General features: G+C 41.0%; 1 protein-coding gene across 2 annotated transcripts; it reads left to right on the top strand.

Annotated features, from left to right (window-relative positions):
• The first annotated feature begins 325 nt into the window (after positions 1–325).
• On the top strand, positions 326–25937 carry mphosph9 (M-phase phosphoprotein 9). Of its 2 annotated transcripts, none has more exons than XM_079659514.1 (24): positions 326–430; positions 1499–1770; positions 2636–2783; positions 6011–6100; positions 6182–6690; positions 8260–8419; positions 8535–8616; positions 9284–9387; positions 10920–11036; positions 11111–11574; positions 12208–12357; positions 12629–12716; positions 13356–13571; positions 13805–13852; positions 13957–14021; positions 17349–17450; positions 17947–18171; positions 18757–18923; positions 19709–19978; positions 20287–20407; positions 20819–20910; positions 22815–23008; positions 24121–24189; positions 25005–25937. In XM_079659514.1, the coding sequence occupies exons 2-24, from the start codon at positions 1535–1537 to the stop codon at positions 25104–25106; spliced, it is 3819 nt and encodes a 1272-aa protein (XP_079515640.1). In that variant the 5' UTR covers positions 326–430; positions 1499–1534; the 3' UTR covers positions 25107–25937. The 2 variants fall into 2 exon arrangements, with proteins under 2 accessions (XP_079515640.1, XP_079515639.1); XM_079659513.1 differs by having other exon boundaries at positions 18757–18947.
• The last annotated feature ends 32 nt before the right edge of the window (positions 25938–25969 follow it).

Below are 25969 nucleotides of genomic sequence, written 5' to 3'. Positions count from 1 at the left end.
AAAAAATCTAAAGCTGTGAGCTTACCAGTAATTACCATAGGTAATTACACGCATAATAATGGTTCAAAAAGTTGAATATTTTTCTCTGACATGTAGTGGTATATAAAATGGAACTATTAAAGTAGAAGTAGCTCAAAAAATAAATTAAAAAAACAATAGAAACTGTGACACTTGTTTTTCTTCTGTGTCAGCTTTTGTCCCAACATGTGTATACGTCTTCCCCCCTAACAACCAATAGAAACACAGAATGAGAGGAACGACCAATAACGGCTCTGTAATTTTGATTACGGATTGACCAATGGCGTTGCAGGCTGTGAACGTTACAGCAGCCACAGATCACTGCAGTGGCAGTGCAGTAGCCAACCAGCAACCAGCTAGCTGTCTGGTCTACTCACAGAAATATGGATGAAACGATGATACAAGTCAACGGGTAACGTCAACTATTATTTTATCTATCTGCGCCATTATTTCTTCTATAAAAGAATGTTTGTATTTCGTTTTGTGTGTGTTATAAATGCTACTGGCGCTGTCCAGCTTGCCTACGCTCTCCTTACAAACATGTAATAAACCAACTTAGCTCAACTTAGCTAGCTAGCTAGCTAACCAATTGCCTGTCAGTGTTAGATAGTTGTAGTTAGCATGTTAGCTAGATAACTCACCCAACCTCCCCCAGAGTTGACAGGCAACTTTAACGGGCTGCAACATCGGTGCTTGCTGGTTGACACCGTAGCTAAGGAAGCTAATGTAGCTGTCATTGTTTAATTGTTTAAATCGCTGCTGCATGGCTAATTATAGCTGTCTGTCTTTGTCTTGTTGATAGTGTTGATGGTGCTAAATTCAATTAAACATGGCCAGTCCAGACAAGATGCTAGTCACACAGGAATAAGAGTTCATGCTAGACAGAGAATAATCGTAGATGCTAATGTAAATCATTTACACATCTTGTGTATTTTTGTTTAATTCTTTAATGTTGACATCAGATGTATAGTTAGACATTTGACATGGAAAGATTTCTTATAATGAGCTATAATAGCTGGGCTTTAAACAGCTGCTTGTTGTTGTTACAGTTCTATTGGATAAGATTATTACATAATATTTTCCTTTTGATCCTCTGTGTGCTTGTGTGTTTACTTTTGTTGATTATTCTACTTTTGTATTGGCTTATAATGCATTTTTAGGTTAGATGCCTTCTGTTAACCTCTAGGTTTGTTTATTTAAATGTCACCTGTACATCTTGCTTATTTGTTTGTGTTGTTTTATTGCTGCTTTGTTTTTGTTTTGCAAACAATCAAAATCAAGTAGATACAACATTATTATCATTGCACAGAGTACACAGTTTAAGTGATGGATCGTTAACACCCAGTTACCTCCATAGTCGTATAATTATCTGTTCTCCATAGATGTCTACAAGTGTTTATTTTAGTGCAAGCAAATAGGTGTGTGGATTTCCACATCACATGTCTGACTGCTTCTTGTTTCCCCCTCTCTTGGTTTCCAGCTGTCAGACTGACCCCCTCTGCATGGGCCCATAAACATGTCCACAGATGACAGTATCTCTGAGGATGCGTCCACCTCGGGGGCTTTGAGCCATTGCCATGCCAGTGCTGATGGGGATGTGGGTAAGGAGAGTGAGACCTCTTTGGTGTCCTCTGAGGGAACATCAGCCTCTGGGCTGGCTGTCTCAGAGGACAGACACGCAACCTCCCAAACAACAGGAGTCACTGTGGAGAGCAGGCCCATGGACATCACACCAGCATGCAACAAGATCAGGTGCAGTAACTGTAAACATCTTACTGTATAGACAGGCGAAGTCCCTCCCTTTCCGGTGGACCTCCATGGGACCTTATTTCCCATTTGAATTGTGCCACGAATTACACATATGATGTTTGTTAATTTAAAAGATAATTTTGCAAGTCAAAAACAAAAAAAATGTGTCGTAAAACTGTGTAGTAACACTTTTTTTTCTGTGAAACCGCTCAATGAACTACATTTCCCGTCTCGCACCAAACACCAAGACGGCCGTCACGTTGGCACATTTCCCTTCTTTCTTTCAGAATGAGGCGAAAGTATTAAACGAGGAGAAAATCACTACAAGTCTGGGCATGTTGAGAGCTGTACATACACAAAAGGGGAGTTTGTCGGTTCCGTAAGAGCCAGCATAAGGGACCGGGATTCTGGGATTTGTAGTCTTTCTAGTTGCATATTTTTCATAGTCTTATATTTCAACAGTTTTACGACAAACTGTGACTTTTTTGACATGGAAATTATTTTTTAAGATTGACAAACATCATATGTGTAATTCATGGCACAATTCAAACGGGATCGAAAGATAATCTTTCTCTCTCCATTGACTTCAATACATACTTTTTCCAAAATACGGTCCCATGGAGGTCCCCGGAAGGGGAGGGACTTCACCTCACTTTATGGAACAAAGTCTGTAGTGTCTTTGTCCAGAGATACAATATGAAACAGTGGCCAGTATATGTCTTTAGCAGCAGGGAATTTAAATATACTCTCTAATTTATCTAAGGACGAATGCAATTTTCCAATAATGCGATAATATAGATCTTTCTTGCACATTTATTGAGTACTTAACTAAAGTATTTGATTTTCATATCATATAACTCTATTGCAGGAGTTTGTGTCTGAGCACAGAGGAAGCATTTGAGCAGGGGAAGAGCCTCCCATTCATCAACCCAAGCTCTCTTGAGACCCTCAGGGCTTTGGTGCAGGAGATCCAAAGCAGCGGAGAAACCGACCCTGAAATCTGGAAGGATTGTGAGGTAGGAAAAAATACCACAGTGTCTGAAAGGAAATAATTATTGCGCACTGTGGAAATGAGAGTGAACTTGAACACTCATGATGTTGAAAGAGAAGGTGGGGTTAGCTGCTGTGGCAGTTGTTCTTGTGCTCTGCATTTGGCAGCTGGCAGCCTAATTTCTGAGCTGTCACTTTTATTTTTTGTTTGGATCACACCTGACAGTAAGAAAGACACAGCACCACACTGCAGCTGATATTTTCAGACACCGGACGTGATTTGCAGTGAAGAGACAACTGTGATGCGCTAGAGCTATTGTTTGATGTACATGCAAGCTGTATGCAGAATAGTTTAGTTTCAGAATCACATCTTTTATGTTTTATGCAGATCAGCTCTGCTCATTGGGTTTACATGGATTTACTAACATCGTTACTGCTGGTTTAACATGAATGGATCTGTCAGCTGAGCTAATATATATTTGCCATGTACTATATATACTAGGTAGGAAGTAGGCCATGCACATGGTTCTGCATTGCAGGTCTGCATACATGAACATGTTCACACATACAGGCTACACCCAGATGGTCCCTGCAGACTCTTGTGGCACATGTGATCAAAAAAGTGGCATATTGTATCATTACAAGAGTTAAATTATACCCTCCAGATATATTTTAAGACGAAAACACTTGGAAATAAGATTTTAAGAAGTTATTATGCCTCATTAAAGATCTTCAAATTGCGTCTCCTGATTTTCTTCCTAATTGAAAATCCATAATCTTTGAAAATGCAAATTCACTTCAAAACTTTAACTGCAAGATGTCTCATACTTCCCTGTAAAATCCATTCTCAGTAAATGTATGTGCATTCAAAATTAACGCCATTAACCACTCCTTCTCAGCTCCATCTGACATACAAGCATCTCCCCCAACCTCCAACGCTACCATTTCTCCCCCCATCTCCCTTGACCTCCTGACTCCTCCTCCCCAGCGCTGCCTCTCCCAGTTCAACCTGGTTACCCCACTTGAAATACTCCATCTGATCGGTTCCTCAAATCCCACAACCTGCTCCCTTGACCCTCTACCCACTCCTCTCCTGAAGTCCTGCCTCCCCGTCCTCTGCCCCTATCTTGCTAACCTTTTCAACTTCTCGCTGTCCCATAGAACCATCCCCCTGCCTTCAAAACTGCTGCCGTTACTCCAATCCTCAAAAAACCCGGTCTTGATCCCTCCTCCCTCACTAATTACCGCCCCATCTCCAACCTACCATTCCTCTCAAAAAGTCTTGAACGCATTGTAGCCAAACAAATTCACTCTGCCATCTCCAAACCAACCAGCCTTACGAACTCCTTCAGTCTGGATTTCGTCCTCACCACAGTACAGAAACTGCACTCGTCAAAGTCCTCTGCTGACCTCCTCACCTCTGCTGACACTGATTCCCTCAATATTCTCATCCTCCTCGACCTGAGTGCAGCCTTCGATACCGTGAGCCACAACATCCTGCTCACCCGACTCAAGGACATTGGTATTGAAGGTATTGCACTCAGATGGCTCCAGTCCTACCTCACTGAACGATCCCACTTTATCTCCCTCCCCAACCACTCCTCTGCCACAGCCTCAGTCACCCAAGGCGTTCCTCAAGGATCAGTACATGGTCCCCTCCTCTTCATCATTTACATCCTCCCTCTCGGTCAGATACTCCACCACTTCAACCTGGACTTCCACTGCTATGCTGATGACACTCAGATCTACCTCATCACCAAATCCCTCCATAACCCACCCCTTACCCACATCGATTCCCGTCTGACAGCTATTGAAACTTGGATGCAACATAACCTCCTCAAACTGAACAGCAACGAAACAGAACTCCTCCTAATCGGCTCCAAATCCACCCTCAGCAAGGTCACTAAAATTACACTCACCATCGATGGCACCATTGTTTCCCCCTCCAATCAGGCACGCAACCTTGGCGTAATCTTTGACCTCTCCCTCGAACCTCACATCCGCCAAACAGTCAAAAACCTCATTTTTCCACCTCCGCAATATTGCAAAAATCCTACCCTCTCTCACCCGCCCCGCAGCCGAACGACTAATCCATGCCTTCATTTCCTCCCGCCTTGACTACTGCAACTCACTTCTTTATTGCATCAGCACTACATCCCTCAACAGACTCCAACGGGTTCAAAATGCAGCTGCACGTCTCCTTACACATACCAAATCATGGCATCACATCACCCCAGTCCTCAAAGACCTCCACTGGCTTCCTGTCTCCCATTGCATCAACTACAGCATTCTGGTCCTCACCTACAAAGCACTCCACCATCTGGCCCCCCCTTATCTCACAAAGCTTCTCACCTCCTATCAACCCCCACGGTCCCTCAGATCCACCTCAGCCGGACTCCTATCCATTCCCACATCCACACTCTGCAGCTTTGGGGACAGAGCCTTCTCAGTGGCAGCTCCTAGGCTCTGGAATTCCCTCCCCCAATATCTTTGTGACTCTGAATCCCTCACAGTCTTTCTGTCCTGCCTCAAAACACATCTTTACAACTCTGTCTACCCATCTTTGTGACTCTGAATCCCTCACAGTCTTTCTGTCCTGCCTCAAAACACATCTTTACAACTCTGTCTACCCATCTTTGTGACTCTGAATCCCTCACAGTCTTTCTGTCCTGCCTCAAAACACATCTTTACAACTCTGTCTACCCATAAGCCCCCCCCCCCCCTCTCAATCAACTTCCTCTTGACTGCCTTTTTTTGTTTATTTTATTTTACTATATTTACTTGTTTGCCTGTCCTTGTTTGTCTACCCTCCCTCATACTGTAAAGCGTCTTTGAGTTGTGAAAAGCGCTATATAAATAAAATGCATTATTATTATTATTCATGTTTTCAATACTTTGCATTTCACTTCTGGTTGAATGCTAAGTATTCTTGTAAGTTGCATACTGGAGAAAATCTCCCTCCAAAGTTGTCGTCATTTAAAAAATCCATAGGTTTTAGTCATACAGTCTATGGTTTTAGTACACATCCTAAGTTCATATATAAAATTAGCCCAGTGAGAACACACTCTGCTCATACGTCATTCTGCACAGTGAAGGTCAAACATCCAGATGAGGTAACTGTATGTAAAACAATTCAATTGATTTAAACAGTGATTACAACAATTTTTGCATGAGTGTGTCACAACTGTTATAGTAAGTCCTGCTGTGAGAAGTGATTCGACATAACGTTACATTCTCTTTTTTTCTACTACAGGGCCGATGGTTGCATCTGTTTCAGCTGGTTGAGAAGCAATACCAAGAGCAAATACTCGCTCAGCAAGAACAATACCAGTGCCAAATACAGGTAGGTCTGCGTTAGTCTTAGTTACTTACTATTGTGTAAAAATGTTTGTCCATGCAGTAAACCATGATATTCTTTTCCCAGTTGATTCAGGATGAAATCAAAGCTCTGGTTCAGCTCCAGAACCGCCAGGCCAGCCTCCAGCCACACACAGAGTTCTCTCTAACTTCGATGACCAAAACTACCCCAAACAAAAAGGATTATATTTTCCCCCTTATCTCCAATGACTGCACATTCTCCCAAAAAATTGCCAGTGACAATAACAGCCTGGCAGCCCCAGCCCTTACCACTTTTAGCTCCCCCTCACCTCCACTCCAGAGATCACAGACCGCCAACCAGGAGGGGGAGCGGGCGACCACAGTGCTCAGCAGCGGTTACGGGACTCTGTCTGCATGGGACACAGCTCTGGAACCTGTAGGGTTTCCGGGGGAAGATGAGGACGGTGTTCAAGGGAGGGACAAGCATCATTCGTCCCCTAACTTTATAGAATACACAGAGACTACTTTGATTGGGGGTCAGCAGGATTTTACTCATGTGATGACTTTCGGAGTGGATGAAACTAATCCATCACTCTACCAGCAGAACAACTCTGGGTAAGTTGAGGTTTTCTTTGGACAGACTAACCACAACTTCTTACGACATCATATTTACAGACATTGAAAAGTCTTTAAAAGCATTCAATTCAGTCTCTTCAAAAAAAGGCCTTTAAGGGTTTTGTATGGTTGTTTTAAATATTTGTATCAAGTGTGACATTAGCAATAATGTTAGTTGGGCGTTTTTTTTAGTAAGAACCATCTTTAAAAATGCATAGTTATATTCTTTCTTGTATATAAGGACTTTAAATTAATTAAGATAATATAAGAAAACATAAGCCTTTTAATATCCTTTAATTTTTGTCTTAGTTTTTTGGAGAGAATGCAGGTGATGAAGCAGAACCCAACCTCTCTATACATGTAGGATCAAACTAGTCAACATTCCGGAGCACACACACAGACATGGGCGTAGGAAGCATCCTCAATGTGGGTGGGGCAATTTGACATGGGGTGAGGGCAAGTGGTGGACCTCACCTCGTCTAGTGGGGTCCGGGGACATGCTCCCCCAGGAAGATGATTTTTTTATATATTGAAGTTAAAAGCATCAATCTGCTGCACTTTGAGAGCAAAATTAGGGACTAAATTTATGGATACATCTCTCAACAACACCCATATGAAACAGAACTGTAAACAGATTTACTTTTTCTTTATGCATATTTTACAAATCACTGCCCTTTTAACCTGTGTTTTTGTGTTACTGTCCTATAGTATGAGTTGGAATTATTTCATACCTGTTATTCTCTTGATTTTATCATGATCATATAAAAGTGTGCCTTGGAAATACTTGTTTACATAAATGATTACCAAACCGTTTGAGACCCACTACTTAGACTAAAGTGAACTATCCAAACTCACTGAGCTGTAGTTATCAGCCTCTCAGTCTGACAGGAGAGGACTCTCCCTCCACCTCATTAATAACAGCGCCTTATATCCGGGTGCTAGTGGAGCACGCTCGTGAACTGTTGGCGCCGGAGCCTCGCAGCGGGGAAACTGTGGCACGCATAATTTGACAACTAAAGACACAGCTACGCAAAACACGCAGCATGTGTACGACTCTGAGAATCTGCCTTGGTACAAAGTAGCAGTGAAAACATGGTACGGAGTTTCATTGATTTGGGCATTCTCACAATAAGCAAGTGGAATGGATTTGATAATGAAGCACTGACACAGCGCTCTACAGAGAGTGGCAAGTGGATAGACCGATGCACGGACTTTCCCCATAGTAAAAGTGGGGGGGTCTAAACTAATCATTTTAAAAGGTGGGGGGGACTTGTCACACCCTCATATAATGGCTGCGACGCCCATGCACACAAATCAATATACACCGTAACCTATACCCAGGAATATTGTACGATGCGCAACACCAAGATATTGCACATATTTTCCTTAAGGGTTGTCTGTTATATCCCCATACTTTGGCCTGTATGACAACATTCCTTTTGGAATTACAAATAAATAAAAAACTCCGAAATATAATTTGATAAAACCTACACAAACACTGTTTAGATTTAGGCAACATTTAAACTGAGAAATTATATCTATACTAAACACAACCTCTTCTATTGGCAGCACCAGCCAGCCTTTGACCTCCTGGGCCCAGAGGCAGAAACTCAGGCCCAAGAAGAGCAAAGCAGAACAAGCTTCATCACAAATCTTTGAGTACCAGGAGCAGCCGCACAGAGAAGCCCACAAACAAATCCCTCTGGAGAGCTCAGACTTCCAGGAGCAGGTACAACTCACAAGTGGAACCAGATACAAAATCCCTGCCCTGCATCTGTAGTGTTTGTTGTAGCTGGTCTGATTACTTTCCCTCCGCTGAATCTAATCCACTTATCTTTACTCAGTTTCAGCAGCAACAATCGTCTGGGCTGTCGTCCAGCTTTTTCCCCCTGAGGAGGAGTGACAGCCTGCTGTCTGAGGCATCAGGTAACAATTCCCTGACTCAGACAAAACACACAACATCAAAGCTCGGCCCATTTAAAAAAATCACTGACAATGTGAATGTGATAGAATTAACCAAAACAGGATATAACATTACATTACACGTGTTAAAGATGGAGCCTTGTTGTAATTACCACAAGTGACAGAACGATGGCACTGTTGTGCCACTGAGGGCTTTATTTGGAGGAATAATATGAATTCCCTTTTTTTTATTGTTTCCTGAAAAAATTCACAAAAATGTTTCTCTTATCGTCAACAAATCCCATGAAAAAAATGTAAACTATGAATTTGGCTTCATTACTTGGTCTGTGGCTCTCAGCACCAAATACATTAAGTTCTTACTGAAGATGTAAATCTTTTAAAAGAGCTAAAATATGTTCTCTGAAAGTCATAAAAATACAGCTAGTCTCTATACTTTTTGTGGAATAAACAGAAGGCTATATTAGGCTTTATTTACTACAGAGACAGAACTGATTAGCTGATGCATTTATAGTGGCTATGTAATTCATTGACAGTAAGAACAAATAGAATCACACTAGATTTCTCTTTTTAAAATGGTCCATATTAAGATGGCCATCACTGCCAAAAATAATAAGAGAAAATAACTTAAAAAAAATACTTGAATCAGACTTGTTTCTTCCCTCTGTCTCAGGGCTCACTTATTGGCGTTTGCATGAGAGTGAACTGTATCACCCTCTACCCGACAGCTTCGACAGCGGTGCTTACCTCCTTCTGCAGGAGGCCTCCATTAGTCTTGTGAGTAAAATGTAATATTCACCTGGGGCCTCATTATAAAGCTTTGCGTGGATTCACGTGGAAAGGTGGCCTACGTAGGACAAAGCAAATAAATACGCACAAAAATATTCCGATTTATAAAACACTGCGCACACTCGTCCTACGTTTCCCTTTATAAATCACAATCAACTCGAAATGCGGCGCAACTTTTGCGGGCTTCACCTAACGCCCATATTTGCCTATAAATAGTCAAAAGAAATGCCCCGTATTAATATTCATTTTGACTGACTGCATGAAGAAGATCGCAGGAAATGACGACAGAACAGCTAAAAAAGAGATCTCACACCGTGTCAGATTTTGGTTATTTTTGGGAGGTCAAGATAAATCATATTGTTTGGTGGATGCAGTTTGGACCAGAGTAGCAGCATGGAGGTCGGATCGTCACCAAGATAAATAAATAAGTGGTCCGAAAAAGGTTAATGACAAAAAAAATACACATAACCTTCCTCAGGCAGTGTGTTTGTACCGGGGACAGGAGACCCCCCCTTGATGAGAAACTGTAAGAAATGATAGGGGAATCCCTCCGGAGTGGAGTCATGACGACTGGATCTGAATTATTTTTTGTATTTGGTGGTTTGTATCCCAGCTGTCAATCAGCTGTGCGCAGCGTCTCCACTGCACCAACTCTATATCCACCAGTTAAAGGAAATAAAACGTATGTGTTGTGTTATATTAGCTCTACAATTGACCACACATGGTGTTCTTAGTTTCCATACCTCCTGTGTTTTACGAACGACTTATCAAGTATTGGCGAACGGCATAAAACATGATTAAACGTGATATTATAAAAAACCATGCTCGTATCTACAACCTATAGAAATGCCAAACGGCGTCAGTTTAAAGTAATTCTATCCTGCTGTTTACCGCATCATTTATGAGAATACATTTCTTAACGAGAACATAATCGAGGGGTGATCAATAACATTTCCGTATTTATTTATTTCTCAAGTTATGTTTTTTTGTGCACTGAGGAGTCTCAAACAGGTGTAATAAATTAAATTCTTCACATATGATAAATGAGAGGTAACATTCTATTTATGGTATTATTTCCACATATTTCTCTCCATTCTTCCTTCTGCCAACGGTGTTGCAGTCTTTGTGCGTACCGCGTTCGGATGGGTCAGAGTGTGGATGGAGGCACATTTTCCCGTCAAGTTTGTTTTTTATAAATCGCAAAGATTGCTTAGAAACTGGCGTACGCCATCTGTTGAGCGTGCGCAGCGTTTATAAATGAGGCCCCAGGGCACACGTGCATGTCTGATTAAGGGTCGTGTTATGAGTAGTAAATTGGGCCAATCATATGTTGCATTTAACGAAAAACGCTGGTGGTGATAGGCAAACCAATGAAATAGCGATTTTCTTCTAGGTATAAAAACACATTAGAGGTACAATACCTTTTCGTAATTTGATATTTTGGTCAATATGTAAAGGTTTTGAGTAGCTAGCTGCTGGTTTGCTATGCCTCTCCCCTTAAATCTGATTTCTTCTTGTAGACCCCATCTCAGGAGCCTCGTCTGTCCCTCAAAGAGATCTATAACAACAAGCAAAGAACAGACGGTAAACGTTCAGACTGGGAAGGCTCAGTAACATCCAGTCCTTCGTCACCACAGGTACGTCTCACAGCTTCAGTGATCGGTAAACTTCTTGACTGTGTCTCTAACTAACCCACACTTTGTTGCTTTAGGTGTTGGACCCAGCTGCTAACCAGCGTCAGTCAGATCGTACGTCTGGCTTCACTTCACCCTCTCACTTCAGCAGCCCTTCCTTTGCCGCTCAGCCCCACGTGTACCCCAGAGTAGGAACCCCTGTAACCCCCGACAGCATGGTGGTGGGCAGTCCCAACCTTGGAGACACAGACTGCATCTCTGACACCTCCAGTGTTTCAGCTGCCGGGCCTTCCCCCTCTCATCAGCAGAACCCGTGGGGAAACGTTTCCCAGGCCGTCCTGTTCCCCTCCCAGGATCAGACCCAGCCCTGCTCACACAAATCCAGCCAGCAGTGCAGGACCAGCGCCCCCTTAGCCAGCGAGGAGGAGGGTAGTAACACCCACACCAGCACCCTGAAGCCTCGTTCTGCCGCCGGTGCTTCTCTGCGGCCTCAACACATGGAGAGAGCTTCATCACTGGAGGATCCTGTCGTCCTTTCTCTGTGAGTGCTCCAACAACAGGCTGCAGTGTTTGTTCATACTGGGATGTAGAGCTGCAACTAACCATTGTTTCATAATGAATAAGCTGTTAATAATTGTTCTGGATTCATTGTTTCGGTCTATTAAATAAGGATAAATGTCCATCCCACGTTTCTCAAAGTTAAGGTGATGTCTTTTTAAGTATCATTTTTCAGTCCTGATATAAAATAAAAGAACAAATCTGGAAATCAAATCTATTTTTGAGAGCCTTAAAATGTAACTTTATGCAATGTTTGCACTAAATATTCCTTCAACAATAATATATTATGATTATTATAAAATACCTTGTAATACATTTCCCCCTGGATTTGATAATCAATGAGTCGACAAACAGTTGCTGCTTTTCTGGGATGTTCACATGCTTGATATCCAATAACTACCTTCCTTGAGCCCCAAAGTTAAAAAGTAACCTGTTCTGAGAAAGGACTTAAAAGAAAAAAGCATTAGCCTGGCCCTGCAAGGCTTGAGAAATGTTTAGTTTTTTTCATTAAAAGAAGTAGTTAGCATCCTAATTACTCATGTCCTTGAGTTCAAATGAAGCTATCGACTCTCAACGGGTTCATTCATCTTCTTCTCTTTTCCTTTTTTCTCCCCAGACTGCGGCAGAACCTGAGAGAGAAGCACTCTCGACACGTGGCTGATCTGAAGGCGTATTACGAGTCTGAGATTCAAATCCTGCGAGACAAACTGAAACTCAGAGATCTGCCCCAGGATTTAGAGAGGAGCAACCAGGCCCTCGCAGAGAGGTGTGCATTGATTCATTTCATTTGATATGATGCATTCATGAACATTCCTGAAAGTCACATTTGAATCATGTGGAATATAAAGGAAGAAATGCCACATGCAATTTTACATTAAATCTTCTTAGTGCTGATTTGTTTGTATGATGCAAATAACTCATAATCAAGGTTATTAGATTTCAAGACACACACATGAAGGGTCCCACATTTCCCCAGCATCACATTATACCTCATTTATTTGTAAACTCTGCTATTGTGATTTTCTGTTTATCGACAGATGCAGGCACCTGGAGAAAGCTCTAGCCGAGGCCATCAGTCGAGTTCAAGAACTCGAGGCAACAAACAGCCTGCTGGAGAAGAAGCTGGTAACAATCCTCAGATGTCTATTTAGAGATTAAAAAACTCATTTAAAAGTGTACTGTCTTTCAGCAAGGACATCTTATTATTTAAATGACTAAAACCCAGAGCAACTTCACATGGTCCGTTTTCTTGACAGATTTACAGTGTCATTAGGATCCAAAAGCTATTGATGCATTTATTTACATTCATAAGCACAATTAAAAAAATAAGGAAACCTGTCAGATCTTAATTGATGTAGTACTCATTAATCACAACCTGAATTAACGATTCACTTGTCAAAAGAAACTTTCCTACATGTTTTGTTTCTTACATTTGTATATGATTTGTGCCTCAAAGGGCTTTAAATCATTAAACGCAAGTCTCTGAAGTATGCAAACAACCTGTAATTAATCAAGTGGGGTAAGTGGCATGGACCCTAATTAAGTCATCTACTATAAAGCTCAGTGATGATGGATTATTAATAGCTTATAAATTAAGCACTCTATTAAAACCTGGACACAAATACAGTTTCATTTTATGTCTGGTTACACAAATATCTGCCAAATTATCTCAATGTCTAATATTGATATATTAAGCATATGCATTCAACTAAAATCCAACCATTACCCCATTCCTTGATTTTCTATGTGACTTTCTGTTTTCAGGCAGAATGGCCGGAGCGATACGCTGTCGCGGCTGCTACCGTGAAGTCCTTGCAGCAGCGAATGGAAGAAAGCAAACGCTCGGGCAAAGAGAAGGACGCCTCTGCAGCCCGTCTGAAGAGCCACGTACGGCAGCTGGAGGAGAAGCTGCTGAAAACCTGCAGGGAGGCTGAGGAGAGGGAGGCGAGGAGGGAGAGGGAGTCCAACATGCTGCAGGATGTGAGTCTGAGCTGAGAGAAAGAGACAAATATCATTGATATGCTATTGTTCGCTAACATCTGAAGTTCGTCTTTTCACTGGAACCTTGCCACTATTTGTAATGATTTATTTGTAATATAAATAAAGTGTTGTTGAAGTACTTTCAAGTGACTTGAGAATAGGTAACATATCAGGAGAGAATAGGTTGATATCCTCACTGATGTTCTTTATGTTTCTGTTGTTTGGTCTCTCAGCTGCTTGGACAATATGACTCGCTGGTGAAGGAGCACGAGGGACTGAAGGTAACAAATCTGGAGCGGATGATATATATTCTCTGTGATCATTTGATCTTGATTGAAAGCATTATTTCAGCAGTGACAAACAATATCACAATCAATCTCTGCAGGGCAACCTGGTGGCAACGGAGAACAAACTTGACGATGCCACCGATCAGATATCAGACCTGAAGAGGTGAGTGGATCATTTATAAAGAAATTAGATTTAGATGTTGTATGAATTTTAAAATGTTAATGTTATGTTCTGTGTATTATTTCTGGTTTTGACAAACTCTTGGTATTAGGGATCAAATGATAGGGGTTTAAAAACAGTTTGCTCTATTAATTAAGGGTCACAAGATGCTCTCTTTGCCAACAGTTTCAATTTGTGACCAAAAAATCTCACTCGTCACCAACTTGAGCTTCAATATCAGGGTACATGTTTTTATTATCCTTGCAAGAATGGAAGTTGTCATCACATACAGGCATATGGGACAACTAGTTCCCCGAACAGTGTCCTTCACATGCTGATTGACAAGAGACGGAGTGTCACAGTCACAAGATGCAGGAATACCAGTTCAAAGCAGTATTCAATGTTTTGTTCAGTGAGCTAAGGCCCACGTCAGAAATGATCATGCATGTCATATGTCTATCCCCCTAGGGGCTGAATCATCATGTTAATCGTTGTCACAGAGCTATCAAATGCCTAAAACATTGTGTCATGTTCTTCTTCTAGGTAATCATACATCCTGTTACGTACACAGCCACAGTTGGGCCTTTGTTATCATGTGCTACTCTGATATTAGAAGAGTACATTCAGTATTTTCCCAACAGACCCTTCATTTATTAAGCCTCCTACTATTCAAATGTGGTTCCGAATAACAAGAACTAGAAGTCATATAAAATAGAATAAAGATTTATTTCCATTGCTTTTAATACCTCACTGCACTACTTCACAACACTGTATCACTTTAGTAGTAGCTTTCTGACGCTCACGACCTTAAAGGAATAGTTGGAAAATAAAGTTGCTCTCTTTAATGCTGATTGAAGACTTACCCAAATGTATAATACACATCTTGTCTTGAGCAGATGTAGTGATGTTTTTGAATAATGTTAAAACACAAACAAACAACACAAACAAAGAACTTCATGTAGAGCGATCTCTTGGCAGCTGTAGTATGGCTATTAGTTTCAGGTCTATTACGTTGTCATTGGCTGGCTCCAGCAGTTTTGTAAAAGAGCTGCAGTGGAGGTTGTTAGACAGCCGGGCGATCGAGAGGATGAATCAATAAAGTCTAATGATGGTCTCTGTGCTGTCGAAAGTACATAATAGCATCGGCTGACACTACGCAGCAACTTTCCATCGCAGTTTCAGCTCTGCCTGCAAATTGGTACCAATAGAGGCAGCGCCATGGACTCTGCATCGATGAAGTGTGTCAAGTCGATTCAGGGACAGATAGCAAGCTACAGCCTGCAGAACATCAATACGGTGTAATAGGAGGGCTTAAATACTGAAAGTAATAACCTTGAGGGAAATGCCAAGAAAAAAAGATGGAGATATGTATGAGAGTAAATCTGGAAAATTAAGATATATTTTAAATGTACCAACGATGCGAGGGAAATCTAAGATAAAATGCAAAAGACATGTGTCACCAGCACAGCATTTTAATGACAACTTCTTACATTTAGCCGACTCTAGAGACAAGATATATCCCAAGATATATCCCAGAAAAGACGCATAAAATTGGGTTGTGACCTGAAGATCCTTCCAGGCATTTCAGTCAAAAAGCAAAGTCGATATTAGGCGCTCAAAATGGAATAAGCAGTAAGATATGCGAGAACATTTCCAGCGTCAGGGTCTGATGGAGTCTCATAATGGAGCGCCAAATGCTGCAGGAGAAGATTGTTGCCAAGGCCTGTCAGACTCTCACTGGAGACGCAAATTAGAGCCATGTCATGACAGCAGAGAGAATGTATGATAACCCAGAGGAGACAAAGTGTGGATAAAGGTCGGCTTTTGTTCCTATTACCTCTGTGAAAAGGGAGAAATATTTTTTTTGGGGGTCTAATTGACACGAATAGAATACCTCCGGATGCTTTAAAACAGGGGTGGGGAACCTTTTTCCTCTCAAGGGCCATTTCAATTTTTTCAACATCCTCCGAGGGCTGTACAAATTATTGACCTCTGCTTAAAAAAAACTAAGAAAACACAGCCCATTCATTTCGCCTTTCTTTCATGCTGTGCAAAGAAAAAGCAACCTCTTAATCCAGATATCTCACCATGACTCGCGCATGCATGCTTGTGCACGGTGTGGCATGACCACCACAACAGAAAGATATGGACACAAGATGTGTGCAAATGTATTTAGTTTCATATCCATGTGGACACGATTTAAGTAGGGGGGTACCTCACACCCTCTAGGGGGGTCCGGGGGGCATGCTCCCCCGGGAAGATTTGTTTTTAAATGTTTAAGTTAAAAGCATCAATCTGGTGTACTTTGAGAGCAACATGAAGAGATCTATGGATACATCTCTCAACATCCATATGAAACAGAACTGTAAACAGATTTTCTTTTTCTTTATGGATATTTTACAAATCACTCCCCTTTCAAACTGTATTCTTCTTTATTAATAACAACTTTGTTTTACTGTCATACAGTATTTTATACCTGTTTACTTTATTCTCTTATTTTTTTATAACTATAATGATCATATCAATAATAATAATAATAATAATAATAATACATTACATTTATAAAGCGCTTTTCCTGGTGCTCAAAGCGCTTACAAGCAAGTAAAACAAAAATAACAACAGATAAATAAAGATAAAATAAATAAAGATGATGATAAAGATGTGCCTTTACCTCACTGGTTGGAGAAAAAGCTTCTTATATTCGTTAGCATAGCTAGCTAACCAGATGCTAATAACAACAAAGTTATTGACTGTATGATCAGTATGACAGATGAACAGATCGCCCACTGGGCTTTCAACTAAAGACACAGCCACGCAAAAACTGCGGCATGTATTGTGTACGGCTCCTTATGGGTACTGCAATTTCTCAAGTGCCGGAGCGGCGTTCTGGCGTTCCGGTGCTCTCTGTCAAAACTGCACCCCTGTCAGACACGTCAGGCTCGTGTTGTGTTCAAGGACCCTAATCTTGGCCAGGAAAAACAGGCACTCGCTTTTTTTATTTTTTTGCGGTCTATATTTCTTCAATTTTTTTATTTTTTGCGTGTGTTTATAAATTACCTCGAGGGCCGTACCAAATGGTCTCGCCGTATACGGCCCGGAGGCCGGAGGTTCCCCACCCCTGCTTTAAAACCATGAATTATTTATACCTGAAAAATGAATTTGTTACTACACTTCAATTATCTTTTGTTTCAAAAATAACATTTTATTATTGATAATAAATGTTAGATTTTTTTTAGCATACCCTTTTAAAAAGTAGTCTAGAGAAAGAATCCCAATTTTCTGCATCTTCAATTCTTGTGACCATGTCTTATCTCCGCTTGTCTCCCTCAGAGTCATCTCCAAACTGGAGTCTCAGGTCAAGCAGCTGGAGCACGAGAGCCAGGCCAGAGCTCGATACTCTTCCCACAATAACACACAACCTTCTGGGGCTGGGTGAGCACGTACTGACAATCTCTTTTGTTGCATTACTACAGTGGGTGTTTATAGGCTGATTATATATCAGCCTTTACAACAAATAGGAACCTAAAGGGAGAAATGTATGCTTTTAGATTACAATTGATCTGGGATGCTATACAATACAAGAGCCTGCAATTGAACAAAACACATGCTAATAAATCAGCTGCTGCATATTTAACGACATGTAAATGTTGCTGCAAATGTCAGTGGTGTCCGGTTGGATGCTGGAGTGGTCAATACTAGTAACAACACATTTTATGTAGGCTATAGTTAGATTTCTTTGTCTCCTATTCTCCCACTGGTGTTCATTAAGCACAGACAGTTTAGAGGGGAGCTAGTTCTACTGACCTTCTTTCCTTTTAACAATAACTAATACAGCTATTTAACGAATACAAACTGAAAGAAATAAGGAAAAAACTGACACATTTGAGCTGTATGTGCCTGTATTTGAATTTCCTCTACATTTCCACAGTCTCCTCCACCATCCTGACCTGCTGATGTCCCCGAGTAAAGGAAAGGCAGAACCAGATGTCACGCGCAGGAAATCCCCTTCTGAGCAGCCGAACAGCGGCAGGAAATCTCCATTTCTTCAAACCAACCAATCCAGTATCCACAAGAAGTCACATTATCCATTTAATGATCCATCATCGGGAACTGGAAGCTCTGTGGAGAGCTCTTCAGTTGGGGGGAGCTGGAGGTAGGTTTTTATCGTATTAGCGTTTTTTCTACCAAAGTTATTAAACATGGTTCCTACATTTAAGCAGTGGTGGACATTAGCTAAGCATCGTTACTCAAGAACTGCACTTAAGTACAATCTGGAGGTACTTGGAGGATGTTCGTAATTAGGTATTTCCATTTCCTGCCACTTTATACTTCCACCCCCCTTTTCTATCCCACTTTTTACTCCACTTCATTTATTTCCTTATTAAGACTAATATTACAAATATAATCAGCACAAATGTATCATGAATTGAAAGGATCAACTTTATTGACCATTTGGTGCTTTAGCTCCACCTTTACCCGCTGCAACATTAAAGTGATGATCATCAATGCATCATTTTAATCCAATATTATAATATACTGAATATTGTTCTGAGGGGCCCTTGGGCGGGAATAAGTACTAATACTTTGATGTATTTGGTGCTATTACTTTAATACTTTAACCATGGTAACATTTTGGAGGCACAACTTTGACTTTGAACAGAGTATTTCTGTATTACTGCTTCTACCTAAGTAAAGATACTTTGTCCACCTCTGGATCCAACTCTTTTTTGTTCTGCAGGTGTGCGTCCCCCCCGGAGTGTGAGCAGTCTCTGCAGCAGCAGCACAGGCAGCAGGAGCAGAGTCAGCGGGAGTCCGGCCCCAGGGAGGGGTCCTCCGCCCTGACGCCCATGATGAGGGCCCTGATAGAGCTGGAGGAGACCAGAGCCACAGAGAGCCGGGCCCCCTGTAAGAACAGCCCCACCCCCTACAGTATGCCTCACACTCACTCACAAGCCCTGATAAATGCTCCAAATGAAACGCCATGTCTATCTTATTACCTCCAACTTCTAATTTAAACATGTGTTAATGAGGTCTCATTACACTCTGGACATAACAGCAATATTCCTTCCATACACAACGTTGCATTTTAGGATAGGTGTCTGACTTCTCCCTGCAGCAGGAGAAGAAGGGAACAATGGCTGCAATCAGTTTTATACTGTAGTACAGTATGTAGCATGATTGTGCAATGAAGTGGCTGCCACCGAATCAAGACACATTCTAGTGGTCAATCACAGCAAAGCCTGACATGTTTCTTAATATAAACTAGAACCATTTTTTTACCTTTAAGAAGACACTGCTCTTAACGGAATTATGGCTGAACCATCCGAATAGGAACTTGTATAAAAATATGTATTAAAGGATAAGAAGAAACATCAATTAATCCTGGGCTGTCAGAATATGTGCATCAAATGTCAGTAAAGAGTGAATAAATCCCATTAACCTTACCCGAACCCCCGGAGGGATGCCTTCAAAATGAATTAAGGACTAACAAACAAAACAAACATTATTTTTTTTAATGATCACATAAGAAAATAAACTGATAGCCTCTTGTGGGCCTTATGTATTTTGCACGTTTTATTTGTTTGTTTTTGTTATTTGTGCTTTTATTTCCCCCGAGAGATAAAGGCCATTCTAGGCATGTAAAAAAACACTTTTTTTTTAACCTCACCAAATGATGTTCCTCTCTGCAGGGGTCGGCAATCAGAGGACCACTGTGGGGTTTGTGGAGCGGAGACACAAAGAGGTGCTGCAGACCGAGAGGGAGGGGGGGAAATCTGGAGGAGAAGCCAGAGCTGAGCCCAGAGGAAGAGGAGGAAGAGGAGGAGGAGGAGGAGGAGGAGGAGGGGTGGCAAAGAAAAGAGCTGCAGCTCTCCTGAGAGCTCAGAGGAGTCTGTCTCCAGACGGCCACAGATCCTCCTCACTGCCTCCAGAACATCGAAACAAACCAACAACTACCCCCAGTATGTCCTCACAGGCTCTTCATACACATATTATCGACAATTATCTTATTTACCGGTACCCAACATCAGGCTCAGGTTTCAATGTATTCTGGAACTCTTTTAGAGGTTTCTTTAGAGTTGTTTTGAGGACATTTTATGTTTTCTTACAAGCATACAGTACATACACATGTGCAGGTCATTTAGACTTGGAGGCTTTAATGTAAACATTTCAAACTACTGAAACCCCCTGGTGAATGTATTTTTCATTCAATGTTGTATTGGTTAGTTATTGTTTTAACTAATGCTATGCTCTTCTTTTTTCCATCTAGCCAAGAGAGGAACTTTACTGATGCCCAGGTCTGCAAAGTCCAGTCCCAAACGCTGCCCTTCTGAGAACTACTCCACTGCTTTTGGTCACCTGATGCCAAGAGATGCACACATGCACAAAAGGTGAGCAACACACAACATGTTATCAGTTCTGTGAGTTAGATTAGGAGATCGAAGCAAAGTGAAAACTGCTATAATATCTCAAATTGTTGGATGGATTGTAGAGAACATTTTTTACATGTATTAATTCTCTCTACATTTGCTGTCGTGAAATTGTGTTAATGCTTAAAATATAACAGGAGAGTGATGACCACCCTTGTATCAGACAATGTGCAACACTGCTTTCTAAAATGTAAGACATAAGACATCTTGCTTACAAAAAACCCAAAGTAGGCCAAATCATTCCTTGCTTGTTAAAATGCAGTCCAAGCATGAACCATAAACAGCTTAGTGAGCCAGTGTTACTGAGACATAACTGTAGATTCTTCTACATTACACTGCGGAAAATCAAAAACAATCTAATTTTGTCTACAGGACTGATGATGAAGTTGACCAGAGGCGTGATTCATTCCACAACGGCAGTCCCAGGAAGAGACTCCAGTTTTCCTCAGCAGACAGAGAAGATGGTAATGTATTCAAGCTCTAGTGGTTTTAAAAGTAAATGTGGTATAGAAATTAAATTCTTATGGTTGGCCCGATTTCAAAACAAGTATTTGAGCAACTTTTAAACGTTTATCCAGTCTTTTGGAATTTATCTAATTTACTTAAGGAGTGTATACATTTTCAGTTTTTGTGAAAAACATTATGTTTATGATGAGATATAACAATTTGTATCTTAAAGGAGACCTATCATGCTATATTTAAATGATATAGTGTATGACCATACCTATATAAGGTATATTTATACATTTTATCTTTCAAAATACCAAACAGATCATTTTTTAGCCATGCCTCGCCTTTCAAAATTCTGAGCAGCAGCTGACATCGCCCCCCTGCAGAAGAGGGGGGCATGAGCCGGCGAGGGTCACGTTACCATGTTTGCTGTGATTACGAGTGTGGAATAAACATGTGATCTCAGAGCAATGCATGTGTTCAAGCATAATCAATTTGATCCAGAAACTGACCCTGAAGCAGCGGAGGTTTTGGTGGAGGTGCAAACATCTCGGTTGCAGCAGGACGTTTCTGAATGGTTAGTTGACAACATACTTGTCAACCCTCCCGATTTTCGCGGGAGACTCCCGATTTCATTGCCCTCTCCCGGTTTCCTCCCGGGGTCATATTTCTCCCGCATTTCTCCCGATTTCTGAGAAAATCAGATTTACACACGACTGTTTCCACTCGGACTTTAATACAGCTACACCATTGTTTGGTTTCCATGGTAACACGTCTCTTTAGAAGCGCGCAACTCAAAGTCTGAGAGGGTGATATTCACAGAAAACAGAACAAGAATCGACAACTGCTCTACTCTCTGCTCACTCCTTTCCTGTAAAATACAGGTCCATCCCACACATATGCTCCATCAAGGACGGTGCTACAGGCCGCAAGGCAGTGCACTTAAAACTACAATAAGCATGTTAATGTTAATCTAACAGCTCCGGCGATCCACTAGCCCCCCCCCCCCCCCCCCCCCCCCATTTTGCTTTTTGAAACGCTCCCGTTGCTTGCTACTTATTCCGTTCATATATTGGCTAATTAGCAAGAATGCAATGTGTACAGTTTGTAACTTAGAGTTTGACCCAGCAATAAGTCTCTGAAAGGGGGGAAAGTTGTGTGGATGGAGGCAGAGCGCAGCGGGAGAGAGGAACAGGCTGCGATACCCCCCCCCCCCCCCCCCCCCAGAGAGCGCACCCAGAGGACAGGCTGCGTCACCTCACTTTGTAACCCAGGAAAGGAGCAGGAATCCTGGGTACGTGAGTGTTAAAAGTGCATTAAACTGTTTTAATCCGACAGCCGCTGATGTGCACGGAAGTCTGTCCGTTTCGTTAACATTTGAATAGCCAAATGGACGGAAATCCGTCCTATATGCGAATGAGAGGTTTGGCAATGCACGTGGCCGTGGCTCATTCCCCTGATAGGTGGAGAGTTGACCAATAAACGGAGCACCTCTTTGTGACGTAGAAAAGTGTTGAAATCTGGATTCGTTTTTTTCAGATCCGTTGCAGCCCCTTTTTTAGAGATTTGGCTAAGGAGGAAAATAGAGAGGGTTGTGTTTTCTGACACTTGGTGAGTTCCCTGGAACACCGAGGAAACATATTCATGTATAAAAGACGTACAAAGGTGCATTTTGCATGATAGGTCCCCTTTAAGGAAAATTGTTTGCTGTTGCAGGACAAAGTAGGTCAGAGTGCACAAAGCTAAATGGGAAACAATACATTTGATCAATAAAGTGCAAAACCCAAATATACACAATATAAACTTTAAGGTTTTTTCTACAGTGTGCTTCCCTGATTGACATAAATGTGGTGGACACAAATCAAGTAAATATCTGCTCACATGGAGGATCACATCACACTCTGCTCCTCTTCCTCAGACCTGCAGCGGTGCTCGGGCAGTGGTAACCCTCTGGAGGGAAACCCCCAGCTGGGCTGGGAGGGGCCGGGGGTCTCTGGTGTCTCCGAGCTGCAGGACTCCTGCGAGGACTCGCTTCCGCTTCTCCTGGACAGATTCCACTCGCTGACTGAGGCCGAGAAACTGTTAGACGAGCTGACGCAGGAGAAACTGCAGGTGAGGGCTTTTTATATCTCTGAGAGGAGCTGACTCACAGATCATCACACAGTGTTGAGCCACTCGTCAACCAGGGTTACGTAATCATTCTCATAAAAAGTATAAAATGTTAGGCTTATCTATCTGAGGCATTGTGTTGAACAAAACTATAGCAGAAAGTGATCAAATACATGTACCAGGCAAAAAAATAAGGATAAATAATAATAACAAGATCAAAGAAAACCAAACTTAAATGCATCAACCTGAATGTTAAATCATTTTACAAATTAAATTACTTGATATAAGTTTTTATTTCTTAGAAATATCATTAATAAAATCAAACCAATGATTTTCCAATGGCAGGTACCTCAGTTAGACAGTTCAATATAATGTCTAACTGAAGTACTTGTTGCAAAACGTTATGAACATCCTGCTAGAAAGGAATTAATAATGGTCAAAAGGAAAATATATTATAAAGAATGTCCTGGGAGAACCACATTGTCTCCAGCAGTTACAAGATTTGGTAATGAGTTTTCCAAACAAAGCTCAGTTCATAAAACAGAATTTGAAATGTTCCATTTACATCACATATTTTCGCAAAGGACATTTACTCACTTCCACAGTGAAGTTCAGTTTAAAGAGCTTTTTATCTCTGACACACGGGCCTTAACAGTGCAACTCTAATCCTCAGCTGACCTCTTATGTAACACGGACTTCATTATTTTTACACCACTCCTAAATGACTTCTATTTTTAGAAAGTTGATGTCCCCCCCTTCCTCTGTCCTAGTGCTAAGGGACATCTGGACACACACACACACACACACACACACACACACACACACACACACACACACACACACACACACACACACACACACACACACACACACACACACACACACACACACACACACACACACACACACACACACACACACACACACACACACACACACACACACACACACACACACACACATACACACACACACACACACACACACACACACACACACACACACACACACACACACACAAACACATCACCAAATTTGGTGAAAGTGATTTTCCCGGTTGTTTCATCAATATGATTATTTGTGGTACTAAATGCTAACTTGTGTGTGTTGTGCAGGTTGAGGCAGCTTTGAGTCGGATGCCTGGAGCCGGAGGGAGAGTGACTCTACAGACCCGGTTAGATGAGGTGAGACGCCAGATATATTGATCATGTTCAAACACTTTAGTTTTTTTTAAAGTGAGAGCTAAAGGCTAAGTGGATAACTTTTTTTTTTAACCAATTGTTGATTGTCAAGTTTCTCAAATGTGAGGAAGACTGCTTTTCTTAGTTTGATATAATTGTATTATTTGATATTTTGGGGTTTTAAATAAACACTTAGAGGTCACATTAAGCTCTAGGATATTATAATTATAATATAATATTATAATAATTATTTTTCAAACGTATTTCCCTTTTTACATTTTATACACCAAACGAGTATTGAATAAATTACACAATTTTTTATAAAATGTTCCCCCAGTACAAACCTGTAACGATTAGTTCAGTATATACAAACACAATGATTGATTGATTAATTGATTGATTCAAAATGTTATTATTAGTTATTGTTTATATATTTTCTAAATGATCGATTGAGTTTCCCATCATGAAACGAGTGTGAAAATCTCTTGTGGATTTTTGCCATTCGAGGGCTTTGTTTTCATTCTTAATTCATGGGGTTAGTGAAAAGTCAAGGATTCACCAAAAATAATTAGCATTCATCCTCTGAACTCCATAAATGTATGAGCACATTTTTATGGCAATCCCTTCAAAAGTTGTAGAGAGATATTTTAACCAAAGTGGTGGACTGACAAACAGATTGCTATCATGGCTAAAAAGCTGCAAATCTTTCTGTTTGAAGAGCAGAAACCAGATAATTTATCACATTTTTGCTTCATAAATAAGTGAAACTAATAACCAATCATCCAAGTAGTTAATTTTCTTCTCTTTCCCCTCCCCAGGTGGCCTTAGAGAACCGTCTGGAGAGGCTGAATCGACAGCTGGGATCTCTCCGCATGACTCTGAAGAGATTCCACGTCCTCCGCTCCTCTGCCAACATATAGCAAAGTCTGTCTTTTCTCACCACAGTGTAGAAGCTACAACTTTCATACACTGCACTGATTGTCTGCCTGTGCCATAAAACCATCTGTACAAAGACTCCACACCATCTTTTTATACGTATATCTCTGGGATATTTTTATATGTCTGAAAGATATTTCCATTTTTGGAGTATATTTTTAGAAATGCACAGATTTGTAAAGTCGTTTACTTTTTTAGTCACAGAAATATTAATATGATATGTTTTACTTGCCATATTCAGGTGTAGATTTTTAAATCTGCCATGTGAATGAATAATCAAAAAGGACTTTCCAGCAGAGACATTCATCCACTCGGGAAATATGACTGCCATTTTAATTAATGTGTCAAAGAACATTTCTGACGTTGAAGGTGTTAGTTTTATGTTTTCGTACATTTTTAACATGTTTATTTCTTTTAAGAGTCGTTTTTTTCTATTTGCTTTGGGCCAAATGTATGAAACTTGAAAAAAGAATTTGTTTACTTGAATCAAAATCGCCTTTTTAATTTGTTTACTTTCCATTACTACTTGACACTTTCCTTGCTTTATGTTTCGTATTTGTTACAGGACTGGACACTCTGTATTGGAGCTCATTGCAAAATCCAAACCAGCACACTTTCAGTACACACACACACACACACACACACACACACACACACACACACGCACACACACACACTCTTTGTTGTTTCTCGATCGATGCTTGTGCATGGAATCTTGTGCACTGCTTACTTTTGCCATGCAGTTTTCAACAAGACGTGAACTTCACTGGAACTATAATATTGTTGTTGCAAAATAAATTAAGATTTTTCGATAACTACTTGTAACGTTGATCCTGTTATTATGACT

Source organism: Notothenia rossii (genome assembly GCF_949606895.1).
Source record: "Notothenia rossii genome assembly, chromosome: 11".
NCBI lineage: Eukaryota > Metazoa > Chordata > Actinopteri > Perciformes > Nototheniidae > Notothenia > Notothenia rossii.
Note: the sequence above shows the minus strand (reverse complement) of the source record. Positions and strands in the feature narration are given on the sequence as shown.

Coding starts and splice junctions, on each gene's coding strand:
- mphosph9 (XM_079659513.1), top strand. CDS start 1,535: ATGTCCACAGATGACAGTATCTCTGAGGATGCGTCCACCTCGGGGGCT. Junction 2,784..6,010: donor AAATCTGGAAGGATTGTGAG/GTAGGAAAAAAT, acceptor TTTCTACTACAG/GGCCGATGGTTGCATCTGTT. Junction 19,979..20,286: donor CAAACCAACAACTACCCCCA/GTATGTCCTCAC, acceptor TTTTCCATCTAG/CCAAGAGAGGAACTTTACTG.